General features: G+C 41.2%; 1 protein-coding gene across 10 annotated transcripts in view; it reads right to left on the reverse strand.

Annotated features, from left to right (window-relative positions):
- Positions 1–8420: 8420 nt before the first annotated feature.
- The window catches only part of NHSL1 (NHS like 1), a 177422-nt gene continuing 163490 nt past the window's right edge, over positions 8421–22352 (reverse strand). For 7 of the 10 annotated variants that reach the window (XM_027888000.1, XM_027888002.1, XM_027888005.1 and 4 more), the window contains 3 exons: positions 15814–19227; positions 15140–15269; positions 8421–11624 (listed from right to left, as the gene is read on the reverse strand). In XM_027888000.1, coding sequence (XP_027743801.1) covers positions 10901–11624; positions 15140–15269; positions 15814–19227 — 4268 coding nt within the window. In that variant the 3' untranslated portion in view covers positions 8421–10900. Of the gene's footprint in view, positions 11625–14681; positions 14734–15139; positions 15270–15813; positions 19228–22352 lie in introns of all 10 variants that reach the window. The other 3 variants (XM_027888001.1, XM_027888003.1, XM_027888009.1) reach the window with 2 other exon arrangements.

Here is a 22352-nt window from a genome sequence, read left to right on the forward strand (position 1 = left end):
CAGAGAAGCTAATGGGTAGCAGTAGTAGTCCTTACAAGAGTCAGCTGAAGGACAAGAATGAAAAGCGAAGGCTTTCAAGGCACACCTTGTTCACCAGAAGAAATGTGTAACACAGCTCTTTCTACTTTCCAGTTTCTTCCTCTTGAAGGCCTGTAAGTTTTGCATCCTCCGGTTCCATTGCTTGCACCACTCAGAAAGTTATAACTTCAGATTAAATGCAATTTGTACCAAAGAACAAAAAATGATAGCACAATTTTTATATTATTTAAGGCAACTTAAACATTTGACCTACATTGAAACTGCTTGATTACAACCATTTTGAGAGAATTTAAATAGCTGTTTTCCATACTGTACAAAGCCTTTCTTCAGCTTTGATACAGCTTCCTGAAAAGCAAATTTTTCCCTTAGACAATATTATACGAAGGCAAGGATTCTTCCAATAGAAGGAATGACTTCTGTTCTGGGTCACAGTCAATAAAGCAGCAATAAATCTTGTAATGTAACTCAACACACTTTGAAGTATTTAAAATTACCTGTAACAATCAGTGCTTGATAAACCATGGGAAAGCAAGGCTTGGCATCCCAGATGTCTTCAGATGAACTATTTCTTGCACTGTGCTTTTCAAAGCTCACTCCCAAACTAACTTTAACTCATAATACTCATACTTTAACTCATTTTGACTGTGGCCTGTTTTTGGCAGTGCAATCAAGGGGTTCTCAGGACTTAAAGGAACCCTTATGCAACCATTATGCAGCCAAAATTTAACTTTCTTGGTTAGGTTGGCTTGTTTCAATGAGATGCTAGTGCTGCTCTTGACTTCCTTGAGGATTCCTTGACTGCTACCACCTGGCCTAGTCTTTCCAATCCCACAGGCAGCTGTGGATTTTATTGTGCCCATCTGTGAGTAAAATTAACTCTTTCCAGTCCTCAGTGAGGAGAAAGCAACTGAGACAAATAAAGACCATCTAGGGATAGGAACATGCGTTTTGTCAGGTCCGTAAAGTGCTTGGCCCACAGGCTTGTTACAAAACAAACAGCCTTCAGGACCAGTAGTGATCCTTCAGACATATCTCTTTGGTCACAGTGCTAGAAGCTGAGGAAAATGTAGCTGAGGAAAAAGGATGTGCAAGGTTTCCTCAGAAAACTAGTCCAGTGTAATACGATTATGTTGCACGGAGTCTCAGAGCCTCTTCTTTTAACTAGCTTTTCCAGACTGTTTTGGCCTCTCTGCGAAATCTGTCTGAAAATACATCGTTTCAAAAATACAAAGTGTCTTTCAGTTTCGTGGAAACTCAAGTTTCAAGGAAAGCGATTATAATAATGACTTCAGTAAAGTCCTGTAAGACACTGAGAAGACCCACATAGAAGAAAGGCTTTAGAAAGACAGTGAGTATGTTACTGCAGTGTGCACTGTGCAGTGCAGCAGAGGATCCAACAAGTTGTTAAGGTACAGAAAAAACAGTGCTTCTGCTCTGTTGCCCACAGAACTATGGCAGAACAATTGAGTTACACTAGATTTATTTGCAGAATTAAAGGAGCAAATGCAGCCTCTGAACAAGTCACCGAGACAGATGCTTTCTTGAACTCTATGCTCTTTAGCTGAAATCCTTGAGTTTCTAAGTGCCACTGAACTCTTTTTACTTACCTGAGTAGCCAGCGAGCCTTGTGCACATCCACTCTGTGCTCACCTTTGTAGTCTTCTGTTAATGCCACTCAAACATCAGGATGATGAAATTAATCTGTTGGAATTGGGTATCTTTGCTGAACAAAGAGCAGAAACGAGTGGGTTTTCCAGGTGTGGATTAATTTCTGTAGTGCTACCAAATGGTTTGTGTCCCTATAATCCAAAGAGAATCTCAAGAATAATAAAGGTGGCAAACTAGTACCTACTTTCCTGCATTGGGGAACTGAGTTTTCATTTTCATCAACTAAATCATGCAATGTCTGGAGACAAAACCTGGTCTGAATTAGCCTGTAATACAGCAAAGATCATCACCCTCTTACCACAGGTGCTCACTGGGGTAATTCTTATGCTAAATCCTTTACAATTTTCTTCCTTTTTCTTTTTTTTTTTCTTTACCAAGGCCACAATTTTCGTAGTTGTATCTTATCAGATTACATATTAGTTTCTATAATCACACATTTTCCCTACTTAGTTGTGTGAGTCAGCGCAAGCAGGACACAGGAACAACCACAAAACCTCAGATGAAATACAAAGACTAAATTTATTTCTGTTACCTCACCAACTGGAGGATTCCCCAAGCAGCACCCAGGCAGAGGCACACAAGGAGGGACACAAGCACCTACATCCTAGAGGATCACCGAAACTGCTGTCTTTGCCTGTTTATCAGGGATTTGCACAGGCATGTTTTCCCACTGTGCTTTGATCTTTCCCCAAGCAGAGCAGGAATCTCAGGCATGTCTGATAGGGTGCCTCTGAGTCTTTGTTATCTAAACACAGATGTTCTACTTGTCAAACACACAAGGCTAAACAACAATTAGTATGATATATGTGTTTTTCTACACCCCAGCTGCAAGTCACTTGAGTGTGTTTATAATCCTCCTCGCCAGTCTTCCGCTATTATCCCACATTGGTTGTTCAATATCACAAAAAACCCGTTGTGCCAACAGGAGCTCAGGAGGAGGGGAAAAAATCGAGTACTTTACAAATGTGAGGGAAACAAACTAAATTCCACATGCCAGTGTCTTCTCAGAGTTACAGACTACTAAAAAGCGCAATTGAAGACTATCAGGAAAAACTTAAATTTATTTTCAGTGTTCAAAATTAGGCCCTATTTTGCTGGAATTCTACATTTTCAGGTAGCATCTCTTGGGACATCAAGTTCTTAAGAAATGCAAATCAAGATGTGCAGCCATTTATCTTACCAATTTGTCCATTGAAAAGATGTTTAGTACCGACTCTCTTTTTTCGTAGGACCACCTTTCCCCACAAGCCTTTAGGAAACCTAAACAGACTGTGGATGGATTCCCCCACTGTGGGCACAAACCGCAACCTGATGTTGGGTGCTGAGGGCAGAGACACCTCCCACCGTGCATTTAAGTGCACACTGCGAGCGCCTGTCTGGGCTGTTACTGCTGGAGTGGTGCCATCGCTAGCTGGAGCTGTCTGCAGTCCTCTCATGGGTGAGAGAATGAGGTGGGGTGCCTGAGCACACAGAGCTGAGCTTCTAGTTTGTGGGAGCTGGGTGTGAAATGGGACGGTGAGTGAGAGCTTGGAGGTCAGCATCAGTTCCTGGAGTTCTGCTGGAGCATCCACAGGTGGCATCTGGGGTTGGGATTAAGGAAAGCAGACGTGCCAAAAGGCACGTCAGAGGGTTGGAAGATCATGTTAGAAAAGGTGAGATTATCTGCAGGAATCCAGCACAAGATAGGGCTGGAGACCCTTATGCTGTCAGGTATGCATATGGACTGGCACAGAAGCAGGAGTTGCTGTCCCTGATGGCATTTTCCCAACTAGATGAACTTTGAGAAATCCATGGTCTACAGACTAGGGTATAACGGATAATCAAGCTTAGATTCCTTTAATATTTATTATTCTCAGCAGGCCTTTCAAAAGACCTATCAATATTGCAAAGAAAGACTCTTGATGCTAGCAAGTCTCAAACAGGAAAAGGAAATACCTGTCGAAAGAATACTGCTAAGGCAGTCTAGAGAATTAATAGATGCACATGAGATCTGGTTTATTCAAAGAAGGAAAAGTCCAATGAATAACAACCAGAATGACTTTTGAGAAAGACATTTCAGTTTATTGTCAAGATACTTTCTTCCCTCTTTTCTCAGCATTTTACATAATCTCTAATGTGGAAATTCAGTTCTAAGGTGTCACTACAATTTCTCAGATACCGGTGATCATTTGAGAGAGCATTTTTGTGGCACAGAAAGTAATTTTTTAGATTCTTTGTTCCCAAAATCCAACATGGGTCTACATGAGGTTGTCACATCACGCAAGAAACTCATCCCATGAATTAGATGACTTACTTGGTGCATAGTCAGTCCTGGACTTCAAAGCTGCACTTCAGAAAAAGCTTTTATGTTACACAACTTTTTTGCCTTGGGTTGTGCATAACAGTTTAGAAACAAAGTATTGTCGATAGATTTTTAAACTCAGAAATAACCTATCAACTGCTTTTCATGTCCCCACAAGCCTCAACCTTAAATTGTGACAAATTTTGCAAAATCCTGCATCAGAAAATGGAGAAAATCACTCTTCATGTTCCATGTTGGAATAAATAAGGTGCTATCTCTTGAATATCACATCGAGGTAAGCTTTTCCCCCCTCAATATCACATGACAGAGATCTTTCTGTGGAATTTAAGTTTGGTTGATCCTGGATAACAAAGTTTTGCCCTAATCGATCAAGTGTGCTGTGTATGACAATATGCCAGTCTCATTTGACATCATAAGTGGCTTGGTACCTGTATCCATAGCTTGCAAATGGATACAAGGCACCCTAGACCCAAACTTCGACTTCGGTGCAGCTGCATGACCTCTGCTCACAGCTAAATGCTCCCCATACACGTTTTCATTGTCTTAAGATCTCCTTTCTGAAATGTTCTTTTGCTTTGTATTAGGACTCTATAAAAAAGTAAATACATTAAAATCATTATCACTCCATAGTCTGTGCCTGCTGTACTGACTATATAAATCTGGGCTTTGCTTTTTTTAATCCTTTTGACTACACTGCAGCTCCCAGCTGGCACAGTAATTTGCAATAATCATAATTTTCCAGACAGCACAGTACAACATCCCAATTAAGGCAAAAAGGATGGGTCCATCTTTCAGACTCCATTACGGCAGCTTCTCAAATGGTGACGCTGCACTGCACACTGAATGTTCTTGTCATTGTAATGCTCTTTTACCTGTTTTAAACTGACCTAGAAATCCTTCTGAAGGCAGGAATTTCTGTGTCATTTTCTGCAACCCAGTGTGAAAAGAGCATTAGAAACATAGCTAGCAATTCCATTTGCAAAAAATTAAACCAAATGGATATTTGATTGACTTTTAAAGAACATGTAGAAGAACAACATTCCTCTTCAGATGGCAGACGGGATGTTTTGTTTCTTGATTTTCTTGTTTGTTGACAGATTTTATCTATGTCTCTTTGTAATTTACATGTGCCCCCCCAATCAGTTTTTACCATCTAAACACAGAACTGAAATTTTTACTGTTTGTTTTCAAGAGGTACTGAATATGCAGAAACTTCTGCTATCTACATGTCCTGACAGATTTTCACTACTTTTTTTTTTTTTTTTTCCCCTTCAGTAGCTAAAATTTCTGGTTTTATACTGAAGGATGGTGCACAAATAGAGCAGTATACTATAGACAGGGGCAACTCATGTACAATTGTGTTGCACTTTCTTCTCTATATACCTCCCCCCATGCATATACACACACATTTGGATTCACTATTAACAAACAATTTGCGACTGAAAATCAATGACGTTTTCCATCAGTATTGCTGAGAGAAGAATTGATTGGCCCTCAAAAGGTTGGTTGCACATTATGTGAAAGAACCCAATTGCAAAGAGCTAAATTTGCAACATAAAATGTTGCAAAACATTCTGCGAGGGAAGCACTATTGTTGTGGGACAACTATCAAGGCTTTTACCCAGTTTTTCAGGACAATTTATGGCATAGCACATCTTTATCAAACACCTTTGTATTTTACTCTGTTGAGTGTTTATTAATTCACAGCAGTAAAGCCACAGTCAACACTGAACAGCTGCAAGATTTTAATACTGTACTCTGATTTAAAGTTGATAATACCTTTTCAGAACAAACAAAATTATCAATTAAGACTTTTCTAGTCTTAACCATGCAAGAATTTTTTCTGAAAGTTACTTAAAAAATAAAGTTTAAGGCGGGAACTAAGAAAAATCCCAAGGACATTATATAGCTATTGTGTTCTCTTTTGTGAGTACTGAAGTTATTTTAAACAGATAAAACGATTCCTCATTGCCACTGTAATTTTTGTATTATGTTGTTCTACCCCTGAAGTTCACCTTTCTAATTCTCTACTATAGAAGCAAACAATGCATTATTTTGAATCACTTAAGTGTTCTGTAGCAGCAGGTTTGTTGGAACAGTGACTGCTGCTATATATGGCTTTTCCAGAACTTTGTGGTATCCAAACAATACCTGACAAGATCTATTTGCTTGCAGAACTATGAACACACCCATCCCCGTGCTGCATGCATGAGTGGCTTCAGGAAATTACTGAAAGTTTAGCAAGATATCCAAAAACAGGTGCCTGGAGACCTGTAACCAGTCCACTGAAATCACTGGATGCAGAGTTGTTGGTAGAAATTAGGCAGGATGAATCTGAGCTTTAATCTTCCCAAACCCCCTTACTCTTTCCAGATTTCAGGCCTGGTGTTTCTGTACAGAACTTTTCCAGGAGTTGTGCTCGAGCCTGTAGCCACATACTTGGTGTTGCCTGTGGTCCCCTAGAGCATTCCTTACTTCAGCTTATTACTGTTTCACTAAGCTCACCCAATTTTGCGTTTTTAACTCTTCTAAAATTTTGGGTTGTTTTTTTTTCTCATATTTAACTGACTTTGACCTTCTACAGCCTTTGAATTAGGAGGAAACACGTAGGCTAAAATTTTTCTTTCCTCTATGACTATTCCATTGTTCCTTCACCTTTTTCTCTCTTCTGGACTTGCTGAAACTTCTTTATCTTCAAGAATCTGCCTGCCCACCCCATACCTTATTCTGTGCACTTCTCAGTAATTTCCCTGCTTCACCTTTCCTGAAATTATTCTGTGCCTTCTTTCAGGCCAAGCATCATGCATGAACCAGCATCCAGTCCCGTTTCCTCAAAACCCTGTCTTCATCAAATCCACTTCTTTCCAATTCTTTTAACTGATTTCCAGTAGCCTTCCAAACCTCCTCTCACCAAGCTATTGCTCCTTGCATAACCTTCATAATTTTGATTAAGTAATAAATTCTCCTTTTCAACATACAAACAGTAGTGAAGACTTGTAAATGCCCCCAAGCCTTATGAATGTATTAATGTAATAACTGGAGGGCTCTAATTCTCAGGGGGATTATAGCTGCCTATATCTGACAGCACTAAGAACAAACTTTGAACATAAAGAGGTGAAGTATGGAATGAGTTAATAAAGGGTAAAATTTAGAAAAAGACTAAAGTTGAAAATCACTCCCAATAAAAGGAAACTCGGATATTAATCTCACATCTAGCTTCAATAATGGTTGTTTTAGAGGCAAACTGTAAATTAACTGTAAACTCTGAACAAGGCCTGTAACAAGCATGATACATTAAGCATCAGGATGACAAGTCTGCTTTTTCTCTTTAGCACAGACAAGTTTGTGTATGTGTGTTCCTCTCCTACTGCTCAAGATACCTTTAGATGAGTTTTGCAAAACTTAATCTACACTTGTTGACCAATAAAGCCACCACTGCAATAATACCTCCCTGTGGAGGAACCTTATTACAGAATAAAGTAACTTTGAAGCTGCAAATGTGACAAAAAATTAAGTATGTTTTTCTTATTATAAATACATAAACACCAAAGCTGTTGCAAGCACATGAAACATAGCCTAAAGCTGCATGCTCTCAAGGTTTTCAGGGGAAACTTGGTCCAAGGACTGCACTGCTGAGAAAACCAAGGTACTAACCAGCTCTGTGTGCTGCTACAGAGGATGATGCAGCAGGGAGGTGATACTCTGATACCTCTCCAAGAAAGTTATGTCAGTTACCAAAGTATTATAAGCACCATTAAACATAATTCAGCACATTTCATGTATTTCACTGTATCTTTATACTGTGAAAAATGTAGTCAGTAGCAATGTCAGTAGGGCTACATAAATGCTGCTTTCTGCATACTAACCAAAACCTGAGCTTCAATCCAAATCACCTTACACCAGATGTGGATTTCAGATGAGCATCAAGGCTACCTGTGGCCAGGGATGAAATTCAGCCCATGCTACACTGAAGTTTAATCTCACCTACCTGCATCAATAAGATGACGTACATTTAAGCTGGGACTTTCCAAAGAGTTCCCCGTATAACCTATAAAAGTGACTGGCAGTATCATCTGGCCAGCATAAGGGAAAAAGGGAACAAGCTGGCTAGGCTCCCTCCTACATGCACTTGATGCACAGTGCTGCTGTAATTTTCTCCAGTGCAGCAATTTTTATTTTACTGTAAACAATAAAACAAAGCCTAAGTATTTTCCTGTCAGGATGGTGGTACGAGGACTAGCTAGTATTTATGCATAGTTTTGAAAGGGACAGTACCTTTCATGTTTCATGTGATCATCTCTGGGAAACACACAAAATCAAGACTCTTAAGATGTTTAGCAGTGGCAGAATGTTTTGCCCTCTTTGCAACAGAATGTAGTTCAGATCTGTACTAATAATATCTGAAACAATCTACTTTATCCAACCAGGTTTTAATTTAATTTAAAAAATCCAATGGTTCTTTAAATATAGTTAGCACATAAAAATGGCAGGAAGTTTACTGTGCACCAGTTAATCCCACCCTTGTTCCACTGAGTGCAGCTGGATTCACCTTCTCCATTTTATTTTACTCCTTGCTTATTCTGCTTATAATCTGGTTCTCCAAGAATTTTAGTTTTCTGGGACAGGTTGCAAGTAGGAGAAAAGTAGTAGAAACATTCACACATGACACTGGAAAAAGCTTATTATTATTTCAATTTTTTTTAGTCTCAGAATTGAGATGCCAAAATGCAATGTATATGTAAGTACACTTTAATTGTCTGTAAAGTGAATTAGTAAATTTTGCAATGAAAAATGGGAGATTAGTAGCTGGATGCATGGATTATGGCATTCAGTGGGTTGCCATACACGGAGGGACACATCTTTTGAAGAAGATTTTAATCAATTCAAAAGACAATATGGCAACTGGCAGGCTTTTTCTTTATTGAAGCAAAGTCACAGCATTTTCACCACTATTCCCCTCTTATGAAGGGAAGAGTTAAACGAAGGCCCCTGAAATTTACATTACTAACAAGTAAAGGATTGAAGAAAGAGATTACAAGCATATTTCTCTAAAATAAATAATCTACAAAGAGTGCTTTTTCTTCTTAAAAGCAATCTAAAAATGTATAAATTCTACGGTACGGAGATCAAAAGATATTTTAACAACTTTCAATATTTACAAACAATACAAAAACTGCGCATGCCATCAAATGATGCAAAATTCTTCTTAAAAATTAAAAGCTTCACTCCTACTAAGAACCAAAAACTCCAGCCAGTATTTCAGTTTCAATTAATTTTCTTTACAATTGGGAAACCGTTAAATGTTTTTATTATCTGTAAAATATACAATAAAAATGAACCTCACTAAATTATTAAGGTTAAAAAATAAGAGAAATACTGCAGGCAAATCAAAAAGTAAGGTAACTGTAACTTATTCTTTGGTAACCAAAAGTTAGCAAGTATCTGTATTTCAAGTGATGAAAAGTAATAGTCTTCCTGTTTTGACAAATGGAAGACAAAACTTCTGGCAAAACACAACTCCCAAGTTTCAGTTTTGAAAGACAGGCTCCACCTACAGCTTTGTAGTGCAAGTTCTAAAAGTCAAACTTTGCTTTCTAATTCAGAAATCTAACTGTCCTGGTTCCGGCCAGGACAGGGTTAATTTCTGCAGTAGCCAGGAGGGGCAATTATTCCATACCACCTCACATCATTACCAGGGGCAGGGAATGGGGGGCTCTCCCAGTCGGGGTAGCGTGGTGGCAGGTTCGTGTATTACTGGGCTCCGGTGAGCAATTGCGTGTGAATCGTTTTCCGCTTTCTCCTGCACTCTGTCATTAGTATTGTTGCTGTTACTGTTCTTTTTCTTATCTCATTGCTGTTTTCAGACAACTGTCCTTACCTCAACCTGTGATCCTTATTTTTTGTGCCTTCAATTCTCCTCTCTAGCCTGCCGAAGCAGGGAAGGGGAGGAGGGAGGGAGGGAGCGGCACTTGGTTTAGAGTGGTTCAGTGGAAAAACTAAATTGGGGAATATCATTCCTAAACCACAATAGTAGTAACCCTTCCAAATTCTAGCAGTACACTGCTTCATTCCTCTCCCACTTTTCAAATGTTGTCTGCTTGCATCCTCTGCAGACATCCAGTTGTTCCAGTTCTCTAAGGGAATACTCCAGTCAAGAAAGCAATTCACTTGGAAATGAGTGTTTCACCAAGCATAATTGTGTGGCTGCACAGCAGCTAGTAGTGTGTTATAAAACTCAGCTCCCTTTTCCACGTTCACTGTGTATTTCATTTTCCCTCAGGAAAAAGAATAAAAATTACAGTACTCTGGACCAATTCAAAATCTGGTGAGCTAATCGCTCAAGCAGGACATGCTTCATCGAACACTGGGCCAATAACCCAGTAATAAACCATGTAACCCCAGCACCAACCCTACTACCTTCTCACAGGTGAATGGGCCTCACCGTGCCTCTCTCTGCTTAACATATGCACTACGCTGCACCACTACAATGCTTTTGAACCAAATGTCCAGCTTGTACCACAGGAGCCTTCCCATTTCAGGTTTATTCCTAAATTTTTCTTGCACAACTGCAGTCTCAAGAAAAAGAAAAACTTCACACCCCTACAGACTCTGAGAAAACTTCCCTCCCACCCCACAAGAGGACTTCTAAGGCTTTACACAAAAAATTCAACTTAACTTTCTTTAAGCCACAGACCACTCATTCAAAGCAAGTGCTCCCCAACCCAACCCAACCATGCAGAACCACCATCGCTTTAGCATTTAAACATACACATGCAGTTCATGGAATAAATGCTCAGCAAAGTAAACTTGTCCTGGTCTGGGCTTTCTTCGGGAATCTAGTCCTCTGTGATTTTCTAGACTAATACCCAAAGCCTTCTGTCACACTGCCTTTTAACTTTCTTCAGCTGAAGGGCTTAGATACTTCCTTGAAGTACCTGGTTGAGTCATTAAGTCTAGATGGGCCGGATCCAAGGTCTCCTTGCATCCTGCCTCCTCAACATATGCAAAGTCATTCATGTCCATTTCATCACTGTTAAACATATTAAGCTGCCTCTCTTGCTGCTCTTCCAAAGTCCTCCGGACCCTGCCCTCTGACTGTTCCACCACTTCCCCATCTCCTTCACTAATGACAGTCATGGGGCTGCTCTGGATGCGGTTGCGGACGTTGTACTTGCTGCTGGCAGCAGACGGGGGTGTTCGTGACCGGCCGTACCTAGTGCCAGAGAAGGACATGCTCCTTGGCATCAGGCCCTCGCTCTTGGCCCATTCTTCCTGGGCCCGTTTGCTCTTGCTGGGTGAGCAGCTGGCAGGGTTGTCAGAAAGGTCAGCGGGGGCATCTGTCTTTGTCCGATGGAACCGCGGGTCCGTGTTCTTCAGCATCTCTGCCGCAGACATCCGGGAACTGGTGTCACAGCGGCTCCCTTTCTTCAGCAGCAGGGCTTTGAAGTTGTCGTTGCTGGTGCTGCTCTTGCGAACGCTTCTCTGAATAGATCCGGCTTGTTTGAGGGTAGCTAAATTTGGGGAAGCACCAGTGGGAGTTACGGGGGGCGACGGAGAATGGTTGCGGGTACGGTCGTCTTCAGAATCTTTACGGCCAAGGACTTTCCTTTTGGATCTGAGTTTGAAACAGAACAAAAAAAAAAAAGAGGAACAAACAAAAAATGAAACTTTTTGACTCCCCTAATTAAACTCGATTTAGAGGAATGACAATGAATTAAGCTAAAGCAGAGAGAGGGAAAAGGGAGAAGTAATCTAAATCTAAAGCATGAGTAAGAACACCACCAGAACTGTGCAGGTATTAATGCAGGTATTAGAGGTATAAGCTAAGTTTACTGCTCTTTTTCTGCAAATCTGGAACAATGAAACTACTAAAACTGGCAATACTGATGTACAAAACACTTAAGCAAATTTCGTTTATCAGATTTTCGGCAGTCAGTATTAAACTGCTAAGTCAGTATTAATCTGCTAATCTAATATGCTATAAAGATTTAGACTCAACAATATTTCTCTGTTAGTTTAGGGACTTGATTCAAAATATGTCATCTAGAGTATATTTGGTTGTTTTGTTTTACTATTTCATTTGACATTCTATGGAGAACAGGTGCACTTTCCTTTAGAAAAGGACACTGATTCAATACACTGCTGCTGAAGTTAAGATGGAGAAAATGGAGCCACATGCAAATATTCTGAATTAAATGATTAAAAAAACAATACCCTCCCTAACCAAAATATTAAATAAATACTCAAAAGAGTTTTCCAGTTTCTCTTAAGATGCATGGACAAAATTCACAGTTATGTTGGTGCTCTGTCATTGCAACTCTTCAACTAAATGAAGGAGAGACCAACTTCCTGACAAGAAAGTTATCTTTCCAAATGAAAGGGTGGAGTGTTTTTCAATTTAAATGTAAAGTGCAGGGGTAACAAAAGCAAAATTAAAAAACAATCATGGAACTGGGAATAAGTGGAAATTTCACTTCTATTGTTCCATTTTTGCATTATTAGAAATCTTAAAGAAATGTACATGCCTGGTATCTGTGGCAAAGCTGTTTTGCTTCTTTGCTGACGAAGCAAGAATTTATTCAGAAAGACAGTATAAAGCCTAATTTCAAATATGGTATTTTGGAAGAAGTTAAAAAGAAGCCAGCAGACTTGTTACAAATACAAGATTATAATGCTGTAATACCATATTAATTTTTATCAAGCATGTGCTCAATACAGACCATTCCCCTTGTAAAACAGGTTTCTACTTAATGTGATCTTTAGCTTTACTTTCTTAAAAGCCTTGAGATTTTACCAAGGCAAGCTCAAATGTTTTTATGTATTGCATTAATAATAATTAAAAAGAAACCCTGAAAACAAAGCAGAAAGATGCACTGTCTGAGTAGGTGGCAGCAACAGACATTGCCATAGATCTGCCAAGACTTTGGAGTGATCCTGTCTCTCTTAAGTGGTGGTGAAGTTTATGCGTAGATTACTTATGATACCCCCCACAGATAGCTGTACCACCTGTTATTTTCAGCAGCTGCTGCTGCCTCCACCTGTCCTTCTGGAAGAATAATGTAATACCAACATCCATTCAGCCTGAGGATGAATGGACACCAGAAGACAGCATAGAGATAAAATGATGACTTCAACAGCAGCAAACATACAAACCTTATCTAGATTTAACTGTGTATTAGTATTGTAGGCAGCAAATTGTTAGGGTGCTTGGATGGTCTGCAAGCCTGTATGTGAATATGTCTGTGCATTTGTTAAAGGGAAAAGATTTTCCTTCATTAGAGTTTTGGTTGCCTACATGTATCTTTAAACACTGCAGTGCTGGGGTTGTACTGCTGCCAAAACCCAAATTGAATTGGGGGGGGGGGGGGGGGGGGGAAAAAAGGAGAAATTCAATTGCAAAGATCTGCAGGGAAGACTTCATTATCCTAGCTTGGATTAATCCGGTAAGACTGTGAATGCAGTGCAGTGCAGAGCAGTCAGTCACTTTGCTGTCAGCATGTAACCAGCTTTTCTCAGTATGTATCAATTATGGAAAAAACTTAATTTTAAGAACCAGATTTGGTTTTGGTGGCTTTTCAGACAGATAGGGTATATATTTAAACAAAACTGTGACTTAAAACTTAAGTTACTCTTTCTGTCCTTAACGCACATACCACTAAATTTCTTGTCTTACTCCAAAGCACATACTCAGGAGTGCCAATCACTGAAATAATACCTTTTAGAAACAGTGGGGGGAAGACCAAAACCTTTCTTTATTAACAACCAAGGAAGATAGTGGTTCAAGTCTAGAGCCAGGAAAAGCAAGGTCTTAATAACAAATGTGACAGCTTTAATTATGTCACATCCGGTTCCATTGTCCATTTCCCCATAAACTCACAAATTGCATGTGTGTGCACACACACAGAGATCCCCTCTCTATCTGCATACATAATGGAGAAAGGCTCCAGGTTTCATTCTAAAACCAGATTTGTTGCAGTTCTAGTGATGCCATGCAACATGAATGCAACAGACCCTTTTTAGAACACCTCCTACAGGCCAAGTCCTAAGAGGTAACAGTAAATTATAAAAAGTCAGTGTCATATATATGTAATTTTTGTAACATGTGAAAGGGAATAGTTTCAAAAATGAAAAACAATAGCATTTGCATCCGAAGTGCTAGAGGCTCCCAGCTGCTCTGCCTGTTCTTCATTCCTGATGCAGAACTCGGCCACAAATGGGCAAACTGACTAAATACCTGGATAAACCCACACGGAGCTGCTGAGCACATTCCCTGAGCAGTTACGGCGTCCTCTCTGCAGTTTGCAGTATAAGACAAAGCCGCAAGATGGTGCTACCACTACACCCAATCTAGTCTACAGGCAAGGTCTGTGTGTGCTGTTTAAATGGTGCACACGTTTCCTTTTGTGGTTTAAAGCTTTTATTTGCTTGGGGTTTTCTACTTTTTATTTTTGAGAACCTGATTTTGTGAACAGCACAAAAACCTAGCTGCCGTTCAGGGTGATTTTGTTTTCAAGGGAAATGAATAATGTCATCAATAACAGAGCCAGTACTGCACATTTCATTCATGAATCATTTTGACACAAAACACCGGACCTCAGGCTGGATTATGGCAAACTATAATCCAGCGTTTGCCATATGTTTTGCCATATGACTGACATGTTGTGTTACTTGCCAGTTTCAGCCACGCTTGCCATGAAGCATTAGCGTTGAGCCTCTGTCCCAAACTGCACCATATAAGCAGCGAAGAGAGTAAAAAGATGGAGAAGAACGAGAATGAAAACAAAAAGATACACAGAAAAAGCAACAGTAGAGTTAATATGGCAGATTGAGAACAGTACAATAACTACTAGACATAATTTGGTATTTTAAGGGGTAAGATATTTATAATATAATCTACAATGATTTAATCTGGTCATTTCTAGTTCAGCATGGATTACATATATTTGTAAAACAATAAAAGGCAAGTTCTTTTCTTTATCTTTCTCATATATAGCCTTAGTAGAAAGTTGATAAATGTGTGCTTTTTCATAAAGCAATGACTGTTGTAATTGAGAATTTTAGTAAATGTTAAACTAATTTTTGAGAGACCTACTGGACCTGACAGTATGGGAGGGGCAATTTCTGCAGTACCTGTGAATGGCTGCAAAAAGATCTTCAGTAGTCCTTGGTCTCGCTGGTGTTGCCACTCCATCCGTCTCTTCCCCATAACTACAGCTTGGCAGGAATGAACTATTTGCTGTATCTGATTCAAACACTTCCACTACGCAGAGAGAATGAACAAAACTGTCAGTCCATCATGTGAATCCAACAGGCATATAATGCTGAAACCAGCCCTTGCTGCCTCAAAGGCAAAGCATCTGAGAGACTGAGTGCACTGTTGTCATAATTGTGATTTCAGATCAACATTTGCTTAGTAAACTGCAGTGCATGAAATGCTTGTGTTTGGTCACACATACACACGCAGAAGAAATACAAGAAAATTTGTATGATTCCCACTAAATTGCAAAAGCAAAATTTCCAAAGCTAACTATGTTTTCATAGTATGCTTTAACACTAGCACAGTCAAATAAAGCATCATTTTCTTTCCATGTCTGCAATGAGAAGTCAGAAAGGAATTATAAGAAATCTCATGAAATATTAATCAGATCCCTGCAACTTTCCTTAGTCCTTTAGTTATAATAATCACAAGAGGTTCTTTCCTCTACAGAATCCCACCTCAATGCTAGGATTGCTATTCTCACTCCCCAGCTTCTTTAAAACAGCTACTGCTGTATCTGAAGAGGAGTCAGAGAAAAGAGACTCACCACTTTCGTTCTCTTGAGGTAGGTGCCCGTCAGCGTTACTGCCGCTGTCTTGGCTGCTGCCTGAACTGCTTCCTTCATCAAAAGCAGACTGCTCCTCCTGCCTGGGCTCTTCTTGAACTGGTGATGCAGCAGGCTGTACCACAAAGGCATTTGCTCCCCCTGCCTCAGAGAAGGTGAATCCAGCAGCTCCTCCCTCAGGAACCAGGCTGCCAGAGTCCATCTCGCTAGAACTGAGTCCATCTGTAAGACAATTTCTCGCCTCCTCGCAGTGTGCGAGCACAGTGTCTCTCTTAGTCGGACTTGATGTGCTTCTGACAGTATCACTCACTTCAGCTGCTTTCTCCACTGTAACATCTAACTGTGGAGGTGGTACAACAAGGAACAGTTTGGGTTTCTTTGAAATAGGAGGTGGTTTCTTGCTTGGCAATATGACCTGAACCTTGTCAGGAGATGCTGGTGACCCCTGAGGTGACATACCAGAACGAAGGCCTTCATTCTGCACCAAAGACTCAGGTGTGTCTTCAGTAGCTGTCCCCAGTGCATCAGCTTCAGAAGACTTTTTTAGACCTACTGCATTAATAGGTTTTTCATCGCTGTCAAGAGCAGGTGTGTTATCAGAGAGAATGAGAGGAGAACCTCGAGACAGTGTTTGAACTGCATTTTTAAATGAAGTGCCTTGAGTTTTCATTTCCTCATTGCCTAAGCTGCTACTGAGTCTTAGTGAGAGAGACGACTTTAGGGAAGACTGTGACGATGAATTTAAAGTACCCTTCTCCTCAGAGGTGGCTTCAGAAGCAGATTCAGGTTCACCTTCTGTCGCTTTTTTCACAGACCTCAACTGCACCATTTGCAATGCTTTGGTAGTTACTAATGGCATCACAGGTCTCGATGAGTCTTGCTTGTTGAGTGGTTGTTTCACTGGACTATAGCAAGAATCTTCCTGATTGCGTTTCTTAAAAGAATACTGTGGGTATATTGTTGCACCTTTTGTTAACTTGGGATCAAGAGGTGGTGCTGGTGGTGGGACAGCTAAGGGGCAAGTAGGAGGAGGAGGAATGGTGGAAGAGAATGAACTGATGGAAGCTTCTTGAGAAAACCAAGGGACAGTCTGAGCAAAGGAAGAATTTACATTAGCTTCTGGTGGAGGAGGGGGGAATGTGGGAGAGGCTGACAATGGTGACGAATCCATGACTTCTGCTGGAGGAGGAGGAGGGGGAGGAGAAAGTTCGGGGCAATGTGGAGGTGTTGGAAGAAGAGGTGGTGGAGGAGGTGCACCAGAATCCAGAGGAGGGCTCAGGGCGGGGTCTAGTTTCTTCACACTCACACTCCCTTCGGTAGATGTATTTGAAGAAAGGGAAGTGGAGGATGAAGACATGGAAACTGAAGACAGAAGAGAGGATTTCCTTTCAGGCACTTTAGGCTTCAGCTTGGATTTCCCATTTCCTGATGATGCAGGTTTTAAAAGTACAGGCACTGGAGTAAGCGCAGTGGGTGTATTGGACTGGCTGGAGTACCCACTTGACGGTGACGTGACTCGGTGGGATTTCTCTGGAGAAGTGCTCTTTGGTTTTGCCAGCCCACTGGGCACTTGTGGCACAGAAGCCCTTGAGCCATCACTGAAGTGGCTGATGCTGTAATCGCTGAGAGCCGACGATGTACTGACAGAATGGGTCACTGGGGATTTCACCTGGTCGTCTGTCACTGCGGCATAGTCGCTGTAGTAGCCCCACTGGTCAGCATACTCTGACTTGATGCTACTTGTTTCACTCTGTGAGGGAGTGACTGTGCAGATGGAGTAAAGGTTTGGAGCAGTGGTGGACATCATGCTGCTGCTTGCACTGACCGAGCTTTGGCTGCGGGAGCGCAACACCCAGGGATCCTCGTAATCACTGGAGGGGCTCTGGGAAGGGGAGCTGCCATTTTTGCACTTGAGATTTAACTGCAGAGAATGCTGGAGGGTGGCAATGAGGGTTTCATCAAGTACCTGTCCACTGGATTGGACTTTTTTCTTAGGCAGCCTTCTGAGTGAGTCTGTTCTGGATGGTGGCAAAGGTGGTTTCTTGGCCTTTTTCAGAGAGATGTTTCTTGCAAGAGATTTGTCACCTTGGCCTGACTGGTCATCCTGCTGTTTCTTCTCCTTTCCTTCGAAGACATTTATCACACTGTCTCTTGGGTTCCCAAAACCATTAGTATTATTGTACGGCATGTCTGACTTCAGCCCGGAGTCATTATGCACGGAACTGTAATAACCATCGTGGTCCCCAGAATACAGAGAAGTAGAATCATCCCTGACCGATGTCCTCTCCAGGCTGCTGCTGCTCAGGTTGCTACCAGGAGTGGCATAGCCTGGTGTGGTACAAACCACCTTGCGTGAAGGAGTCTCACTGTTTTCTGAAGACTTGTACAACCAGTGCTCTGTGCTGTCCACTGCTGCCTGTGCTCGCTCCCCAGAATAGCTAGATTCACTCCTACCGTCGCTGTCCTGGGAAGGGTTTGGTAAAGCAACATTGTTCCTGCAGCTGTAGGTTGTGGTCTGAGACCCAGCCTCTGCATTCCCAGGAGTGGTAAGAGAGACAGCAGAGTCACCAAGAGAAAGCATCATGACAGCATTCGATGGGATGGTATCTGAAGTCTGTGAGTGACGTGTGGAGCTACTCTCACTCCAGTTACCGCTTGAAGAATGGTGATCTTCTTTCCCACTTATTGCACTGCTGGTAACAGGATTGTCTCTTGGATTTGGGTAGGCAGTGGAGCTGTTCATTTTACTATCCAATGATCCAACACTCTGGGCAGCGTGAATAATAATAACTTCTGAGGAGGATGACAGTGTTGCATTGGGTATGATGCTTGTTGAGTAGGTGGCATGAGGAGAGACCACACATGCTGGGCTTGCGGACTTCTCACTATCACAGCTTCTCACCTCTTGAGACTTTGGCCTCGACAGGGTCCCTGTCGTGGGATTATTCCTCAGATGCACAACACTATCATCCACTTGCAATTTACTTATCTGGTGAGGTAAAGTGCCAGCAATGTCTTCCGTCTGCCTAGAGATGCTCTGTGTCTGGTCTAGGGACTGCAGAGACACTCTTGCACCGACTCGAGGCAAGCTGTGAAAACCTATGTCGCTATTTTGGCGAGAAGCAAATATAACTGCAGCAGAATCACTCATCACTGACATGTTTCCAGATGAGCTGGAGAACTGAGACATCTGGGCTGCAATGCCTTGTCCTTTCTGTGCTCTTATTCTTCTCATTGAAGGGGGCACAACTTTAACTTCCTCCGTCTGGCAGCTGGTGTCCTTGGTTTCCGAGCGCTGCATGGCAGAGCGATAGCTGTCAAGTCTCCCTAGCGTGGAACAGTGATCTGGGACATACATCGAATGCCCTCGGAAATCACTTTGGCCAGTGCCAACTGCTGGAGTCAAAATAAAATAATTATTTCTTGAAGCATAAACTCACATTTATCTTTTCACTCATTTAAAAACAACCTCCCCCCCAAGCAACCTGCTCGATCCCCATGCTCCTGCAGGTTATGCCTTCTAAAGAAAAATCTGCAACAATGGATTTTGCACAAGCATTGTCTGATTTCTGCATTTCTCTTCCCTTTTGCCTTATTACCAGGAACCTCCTGCTTACAGAGTCGTCTGCGTTCCTGCCACACATTCGACCCATGAAATCCTCTGTTTATGACATGGTAATAATTTCCATAGTAATCAGTTATGTCAGAAACCAAGTAGCACTGTTTGACTTCCAGTAGGCAACGCAGCAGGAACAGACAAAAGCCTGAGAAACGTGAAGGGTGTTACCACGCTAATGCCTCATGCAATAAAGAAAAGGGGAAGGAAATCTGGAGACTAGTATGAATAAAAAGATTTGCTTTTTACAAGCATTACACTTCAGGAAAAAAAAAGATTCAGGGGACACTGACAGCTCTCCCAAGTCCTGCAGTTTGTCTGAAAGAAGGCTAACATGGAAACACGCATTGTTTTACCACAAATAATACATATGCTACAACAGCACTTTCTATTTAAACATTCTCCAACACTGCAAAGAAAATCATTAAATAACAGTTCTCCTTACAAATATTCTCTAGTTATTTTACAGGAAAAACTTAAGAAGTGGGGAAAAGCTAGTATTGATGGTCATCTTATCCTCAGCACCATCAGGAAACAAAAATAACTGTGCTTTTTCTAAAAGAATGAATAACCATATATTGACATAACCTCCTTCTCCACAACTTTGAAGACAATGGAAAACCAGTTTCAGTTCAAAATATAGTTATCACTGGGTCGACAGAAAGGACTCCAGGGTTCTGTTAAATTTACAATTTTATCGGTAGCAGCCTTTCAAAACCACAAACCAGAACACTGCTTTAAAATTAGTCTGTGTAAGGCTGCTGCTTTTGAATTCAGTTGCGTTGCTGTATAAATAGCAATAGAGAGGCAGGCGTGCTGCTGGAGATGCTGGTAAGGATGCTGCACATGTCACTGCGGGGGAAAATTGGTTATTTCAAGTCTCCGCTTTAGCTAGTCTCAGGAGCAATGAAGCAGCATGCCTGATAGGACTGCTCTCCTTTCGTATTGACTATAAGGAACTGCATCTGGAGGATAGGTATTCTTATCATGCAGCTTTAAACACCACTTAAAGGACATTTAATTATCCTTATTCTTGGCAGACAAAAGAGGTCTCTGAAAACGCTACAGTTAAAGCAGCACACCACACAAAAAGGACTGTTTACTTCTTTTCCCCAGGCACATAAGTAGTCTTTTAGCAGCTTGAAGCCTAGTTAGTTTGCTTTGTGTAGACTCTCTTGTTCTCATGAAAATGCAGCCTCTTTCTGCTTCTGGTAGAGGTTTGCTAGAAAGACAGATACTCAGATGCTGGCAAACGTCTTGGATAATCTAATACAAGATACTGTCAGAACAGATGGACGACTGCAGTCGACCAAGAGAGGGATTTACATATTATGTACACAGTTATTAAGTAAGAAAAATAATTTTACTTTCCAGGTTTATTTTTTTCTATAGAATCAGTGTACATCTTTGTTAAGAGAGAGAAAAAAGTCAAAGTAGGCATTATGAATGTTTCTGGAACCATGACATCACTGATGACAACTGCGAGCCAATTAAAAATATCCTGCTAAAAAATCTGCATACCAAGGCATATAAATAACTCAAGATGGGGTATTTTTCTTCTTCTGCCACTGTGAAATACACACATGCACACAAATACACACACGCAGACAAGACAGAAGGATGGGGCTCGTGGAAAACGAAGCTCTCAGCGCTATAATGAGTATCTAACACCGCCACATACTGACCTGTGGCTGAGAGCACCTCACTTCAGTGTGTGGTATGTCTGTATTCACAGAGGAAGCTAAATGCACTCTGTTCCACAAGCAGTATAACGCAGATGGGTGGTTTATGCTTGTTTAAAATGCTACTGCTACGGAAGGTAAATGGCAAAGTGGAATGACGCTGGACTTGCCAACCTGCCCTTTTCCTTCTTCCAAAACCAGGAGTGTTAGAATGCACTCACTAGGACATACTGCTCATGGTAAATGCACAGCGAAAGCTGAAATACTAACTTAATGGCACCGTATCTTTGCCACTGAGTACAAGATGTCAATGATGGCAATGTCTTGGGGAGCAGCGCCTGCCCCATCCCTTGGCACACATGCCCCAACAGAGCCTGGAGACTGGTGGCTGGCCCCAGCTGAAGCAGTGCTGGAGGAGCACGCTAAGAAGAGGGCAGCGTGAACAACCAACCTCAGGATGCTGCTGAGAACCAGTGCTAACCCTGTGTTACCTGAATAGATGTAATTTAGGGTCCAGCCTAACATGCTCTGGGGAACTGCATAAATTGGCTCAACACCAGTAAATGTTTACAACCTCAATACTGCAGGGAAGCCTGTCAGGGCAAGTATTTGCACCAGTGAAAGACCTCTTATAGTTAGAATTATTCAGAGCCCAAATAAATACAGCATTCAGAGAGAGGAAGGCAGCCCAGCCTCAGAAGTATAAAATACAGGGCTACATCCTTAAATTATTCTATGGGATATGGTCAGGGAAGAGATTTTTCACGGCTGTTGTTCTTACAAGAACACAACTTTGGGGTTTTACGTATTTTTGTAGAAATGCAGCATATTCTTAAGTTGTTCCAGCTTTGGTTTTGGCTTTATACATATGCACCACCTCATGCAAAGATGTGAGGATTTACTTGCCCTTTATAACACAGCAACTGTTCTTTTTACTGTTCCATTTCCTAAAGAGGGACAACAGAAATCTGCAGGGGAAAATGGTTCAAAAACCAACCAAATGAACAATTTAAGACTCAGGTATACTTTTAAAATGTTGACAGTTTTATGATTTTGGTGGAATTCAGAGGAGGGTAGCGAGGAATATTGTATTTGAAATTTACAAATGCAATGTAAACCCCTCACTTGCTTCCAGAGTAATACCGGAAAGCAAGTATTTTCAAAAACCCTTAAAATCAAACCACCTTTGTTGGTACTGCAGCTAGAAAGTAAATAATCTAATT

The sequence above is a fragment of the Empidonax traillii genome, unplaced genomic scaffold (genome assembly GCF_003031625.1).
Source record: "Empidonax traillii isolate 1590-97213 ecotype Southwest subspecies unplaced genomic scaffold, ASM303162v1 scaffold229:size1690559, whole genome shotgun sequence".
NCBI classification, from domain to species: domain Eukaryota; kingdom Metazoa; phylum Chordata; class Aves; order Passeriformes; family Tyrannidae; genus Empidonax; species Empidonax traillii.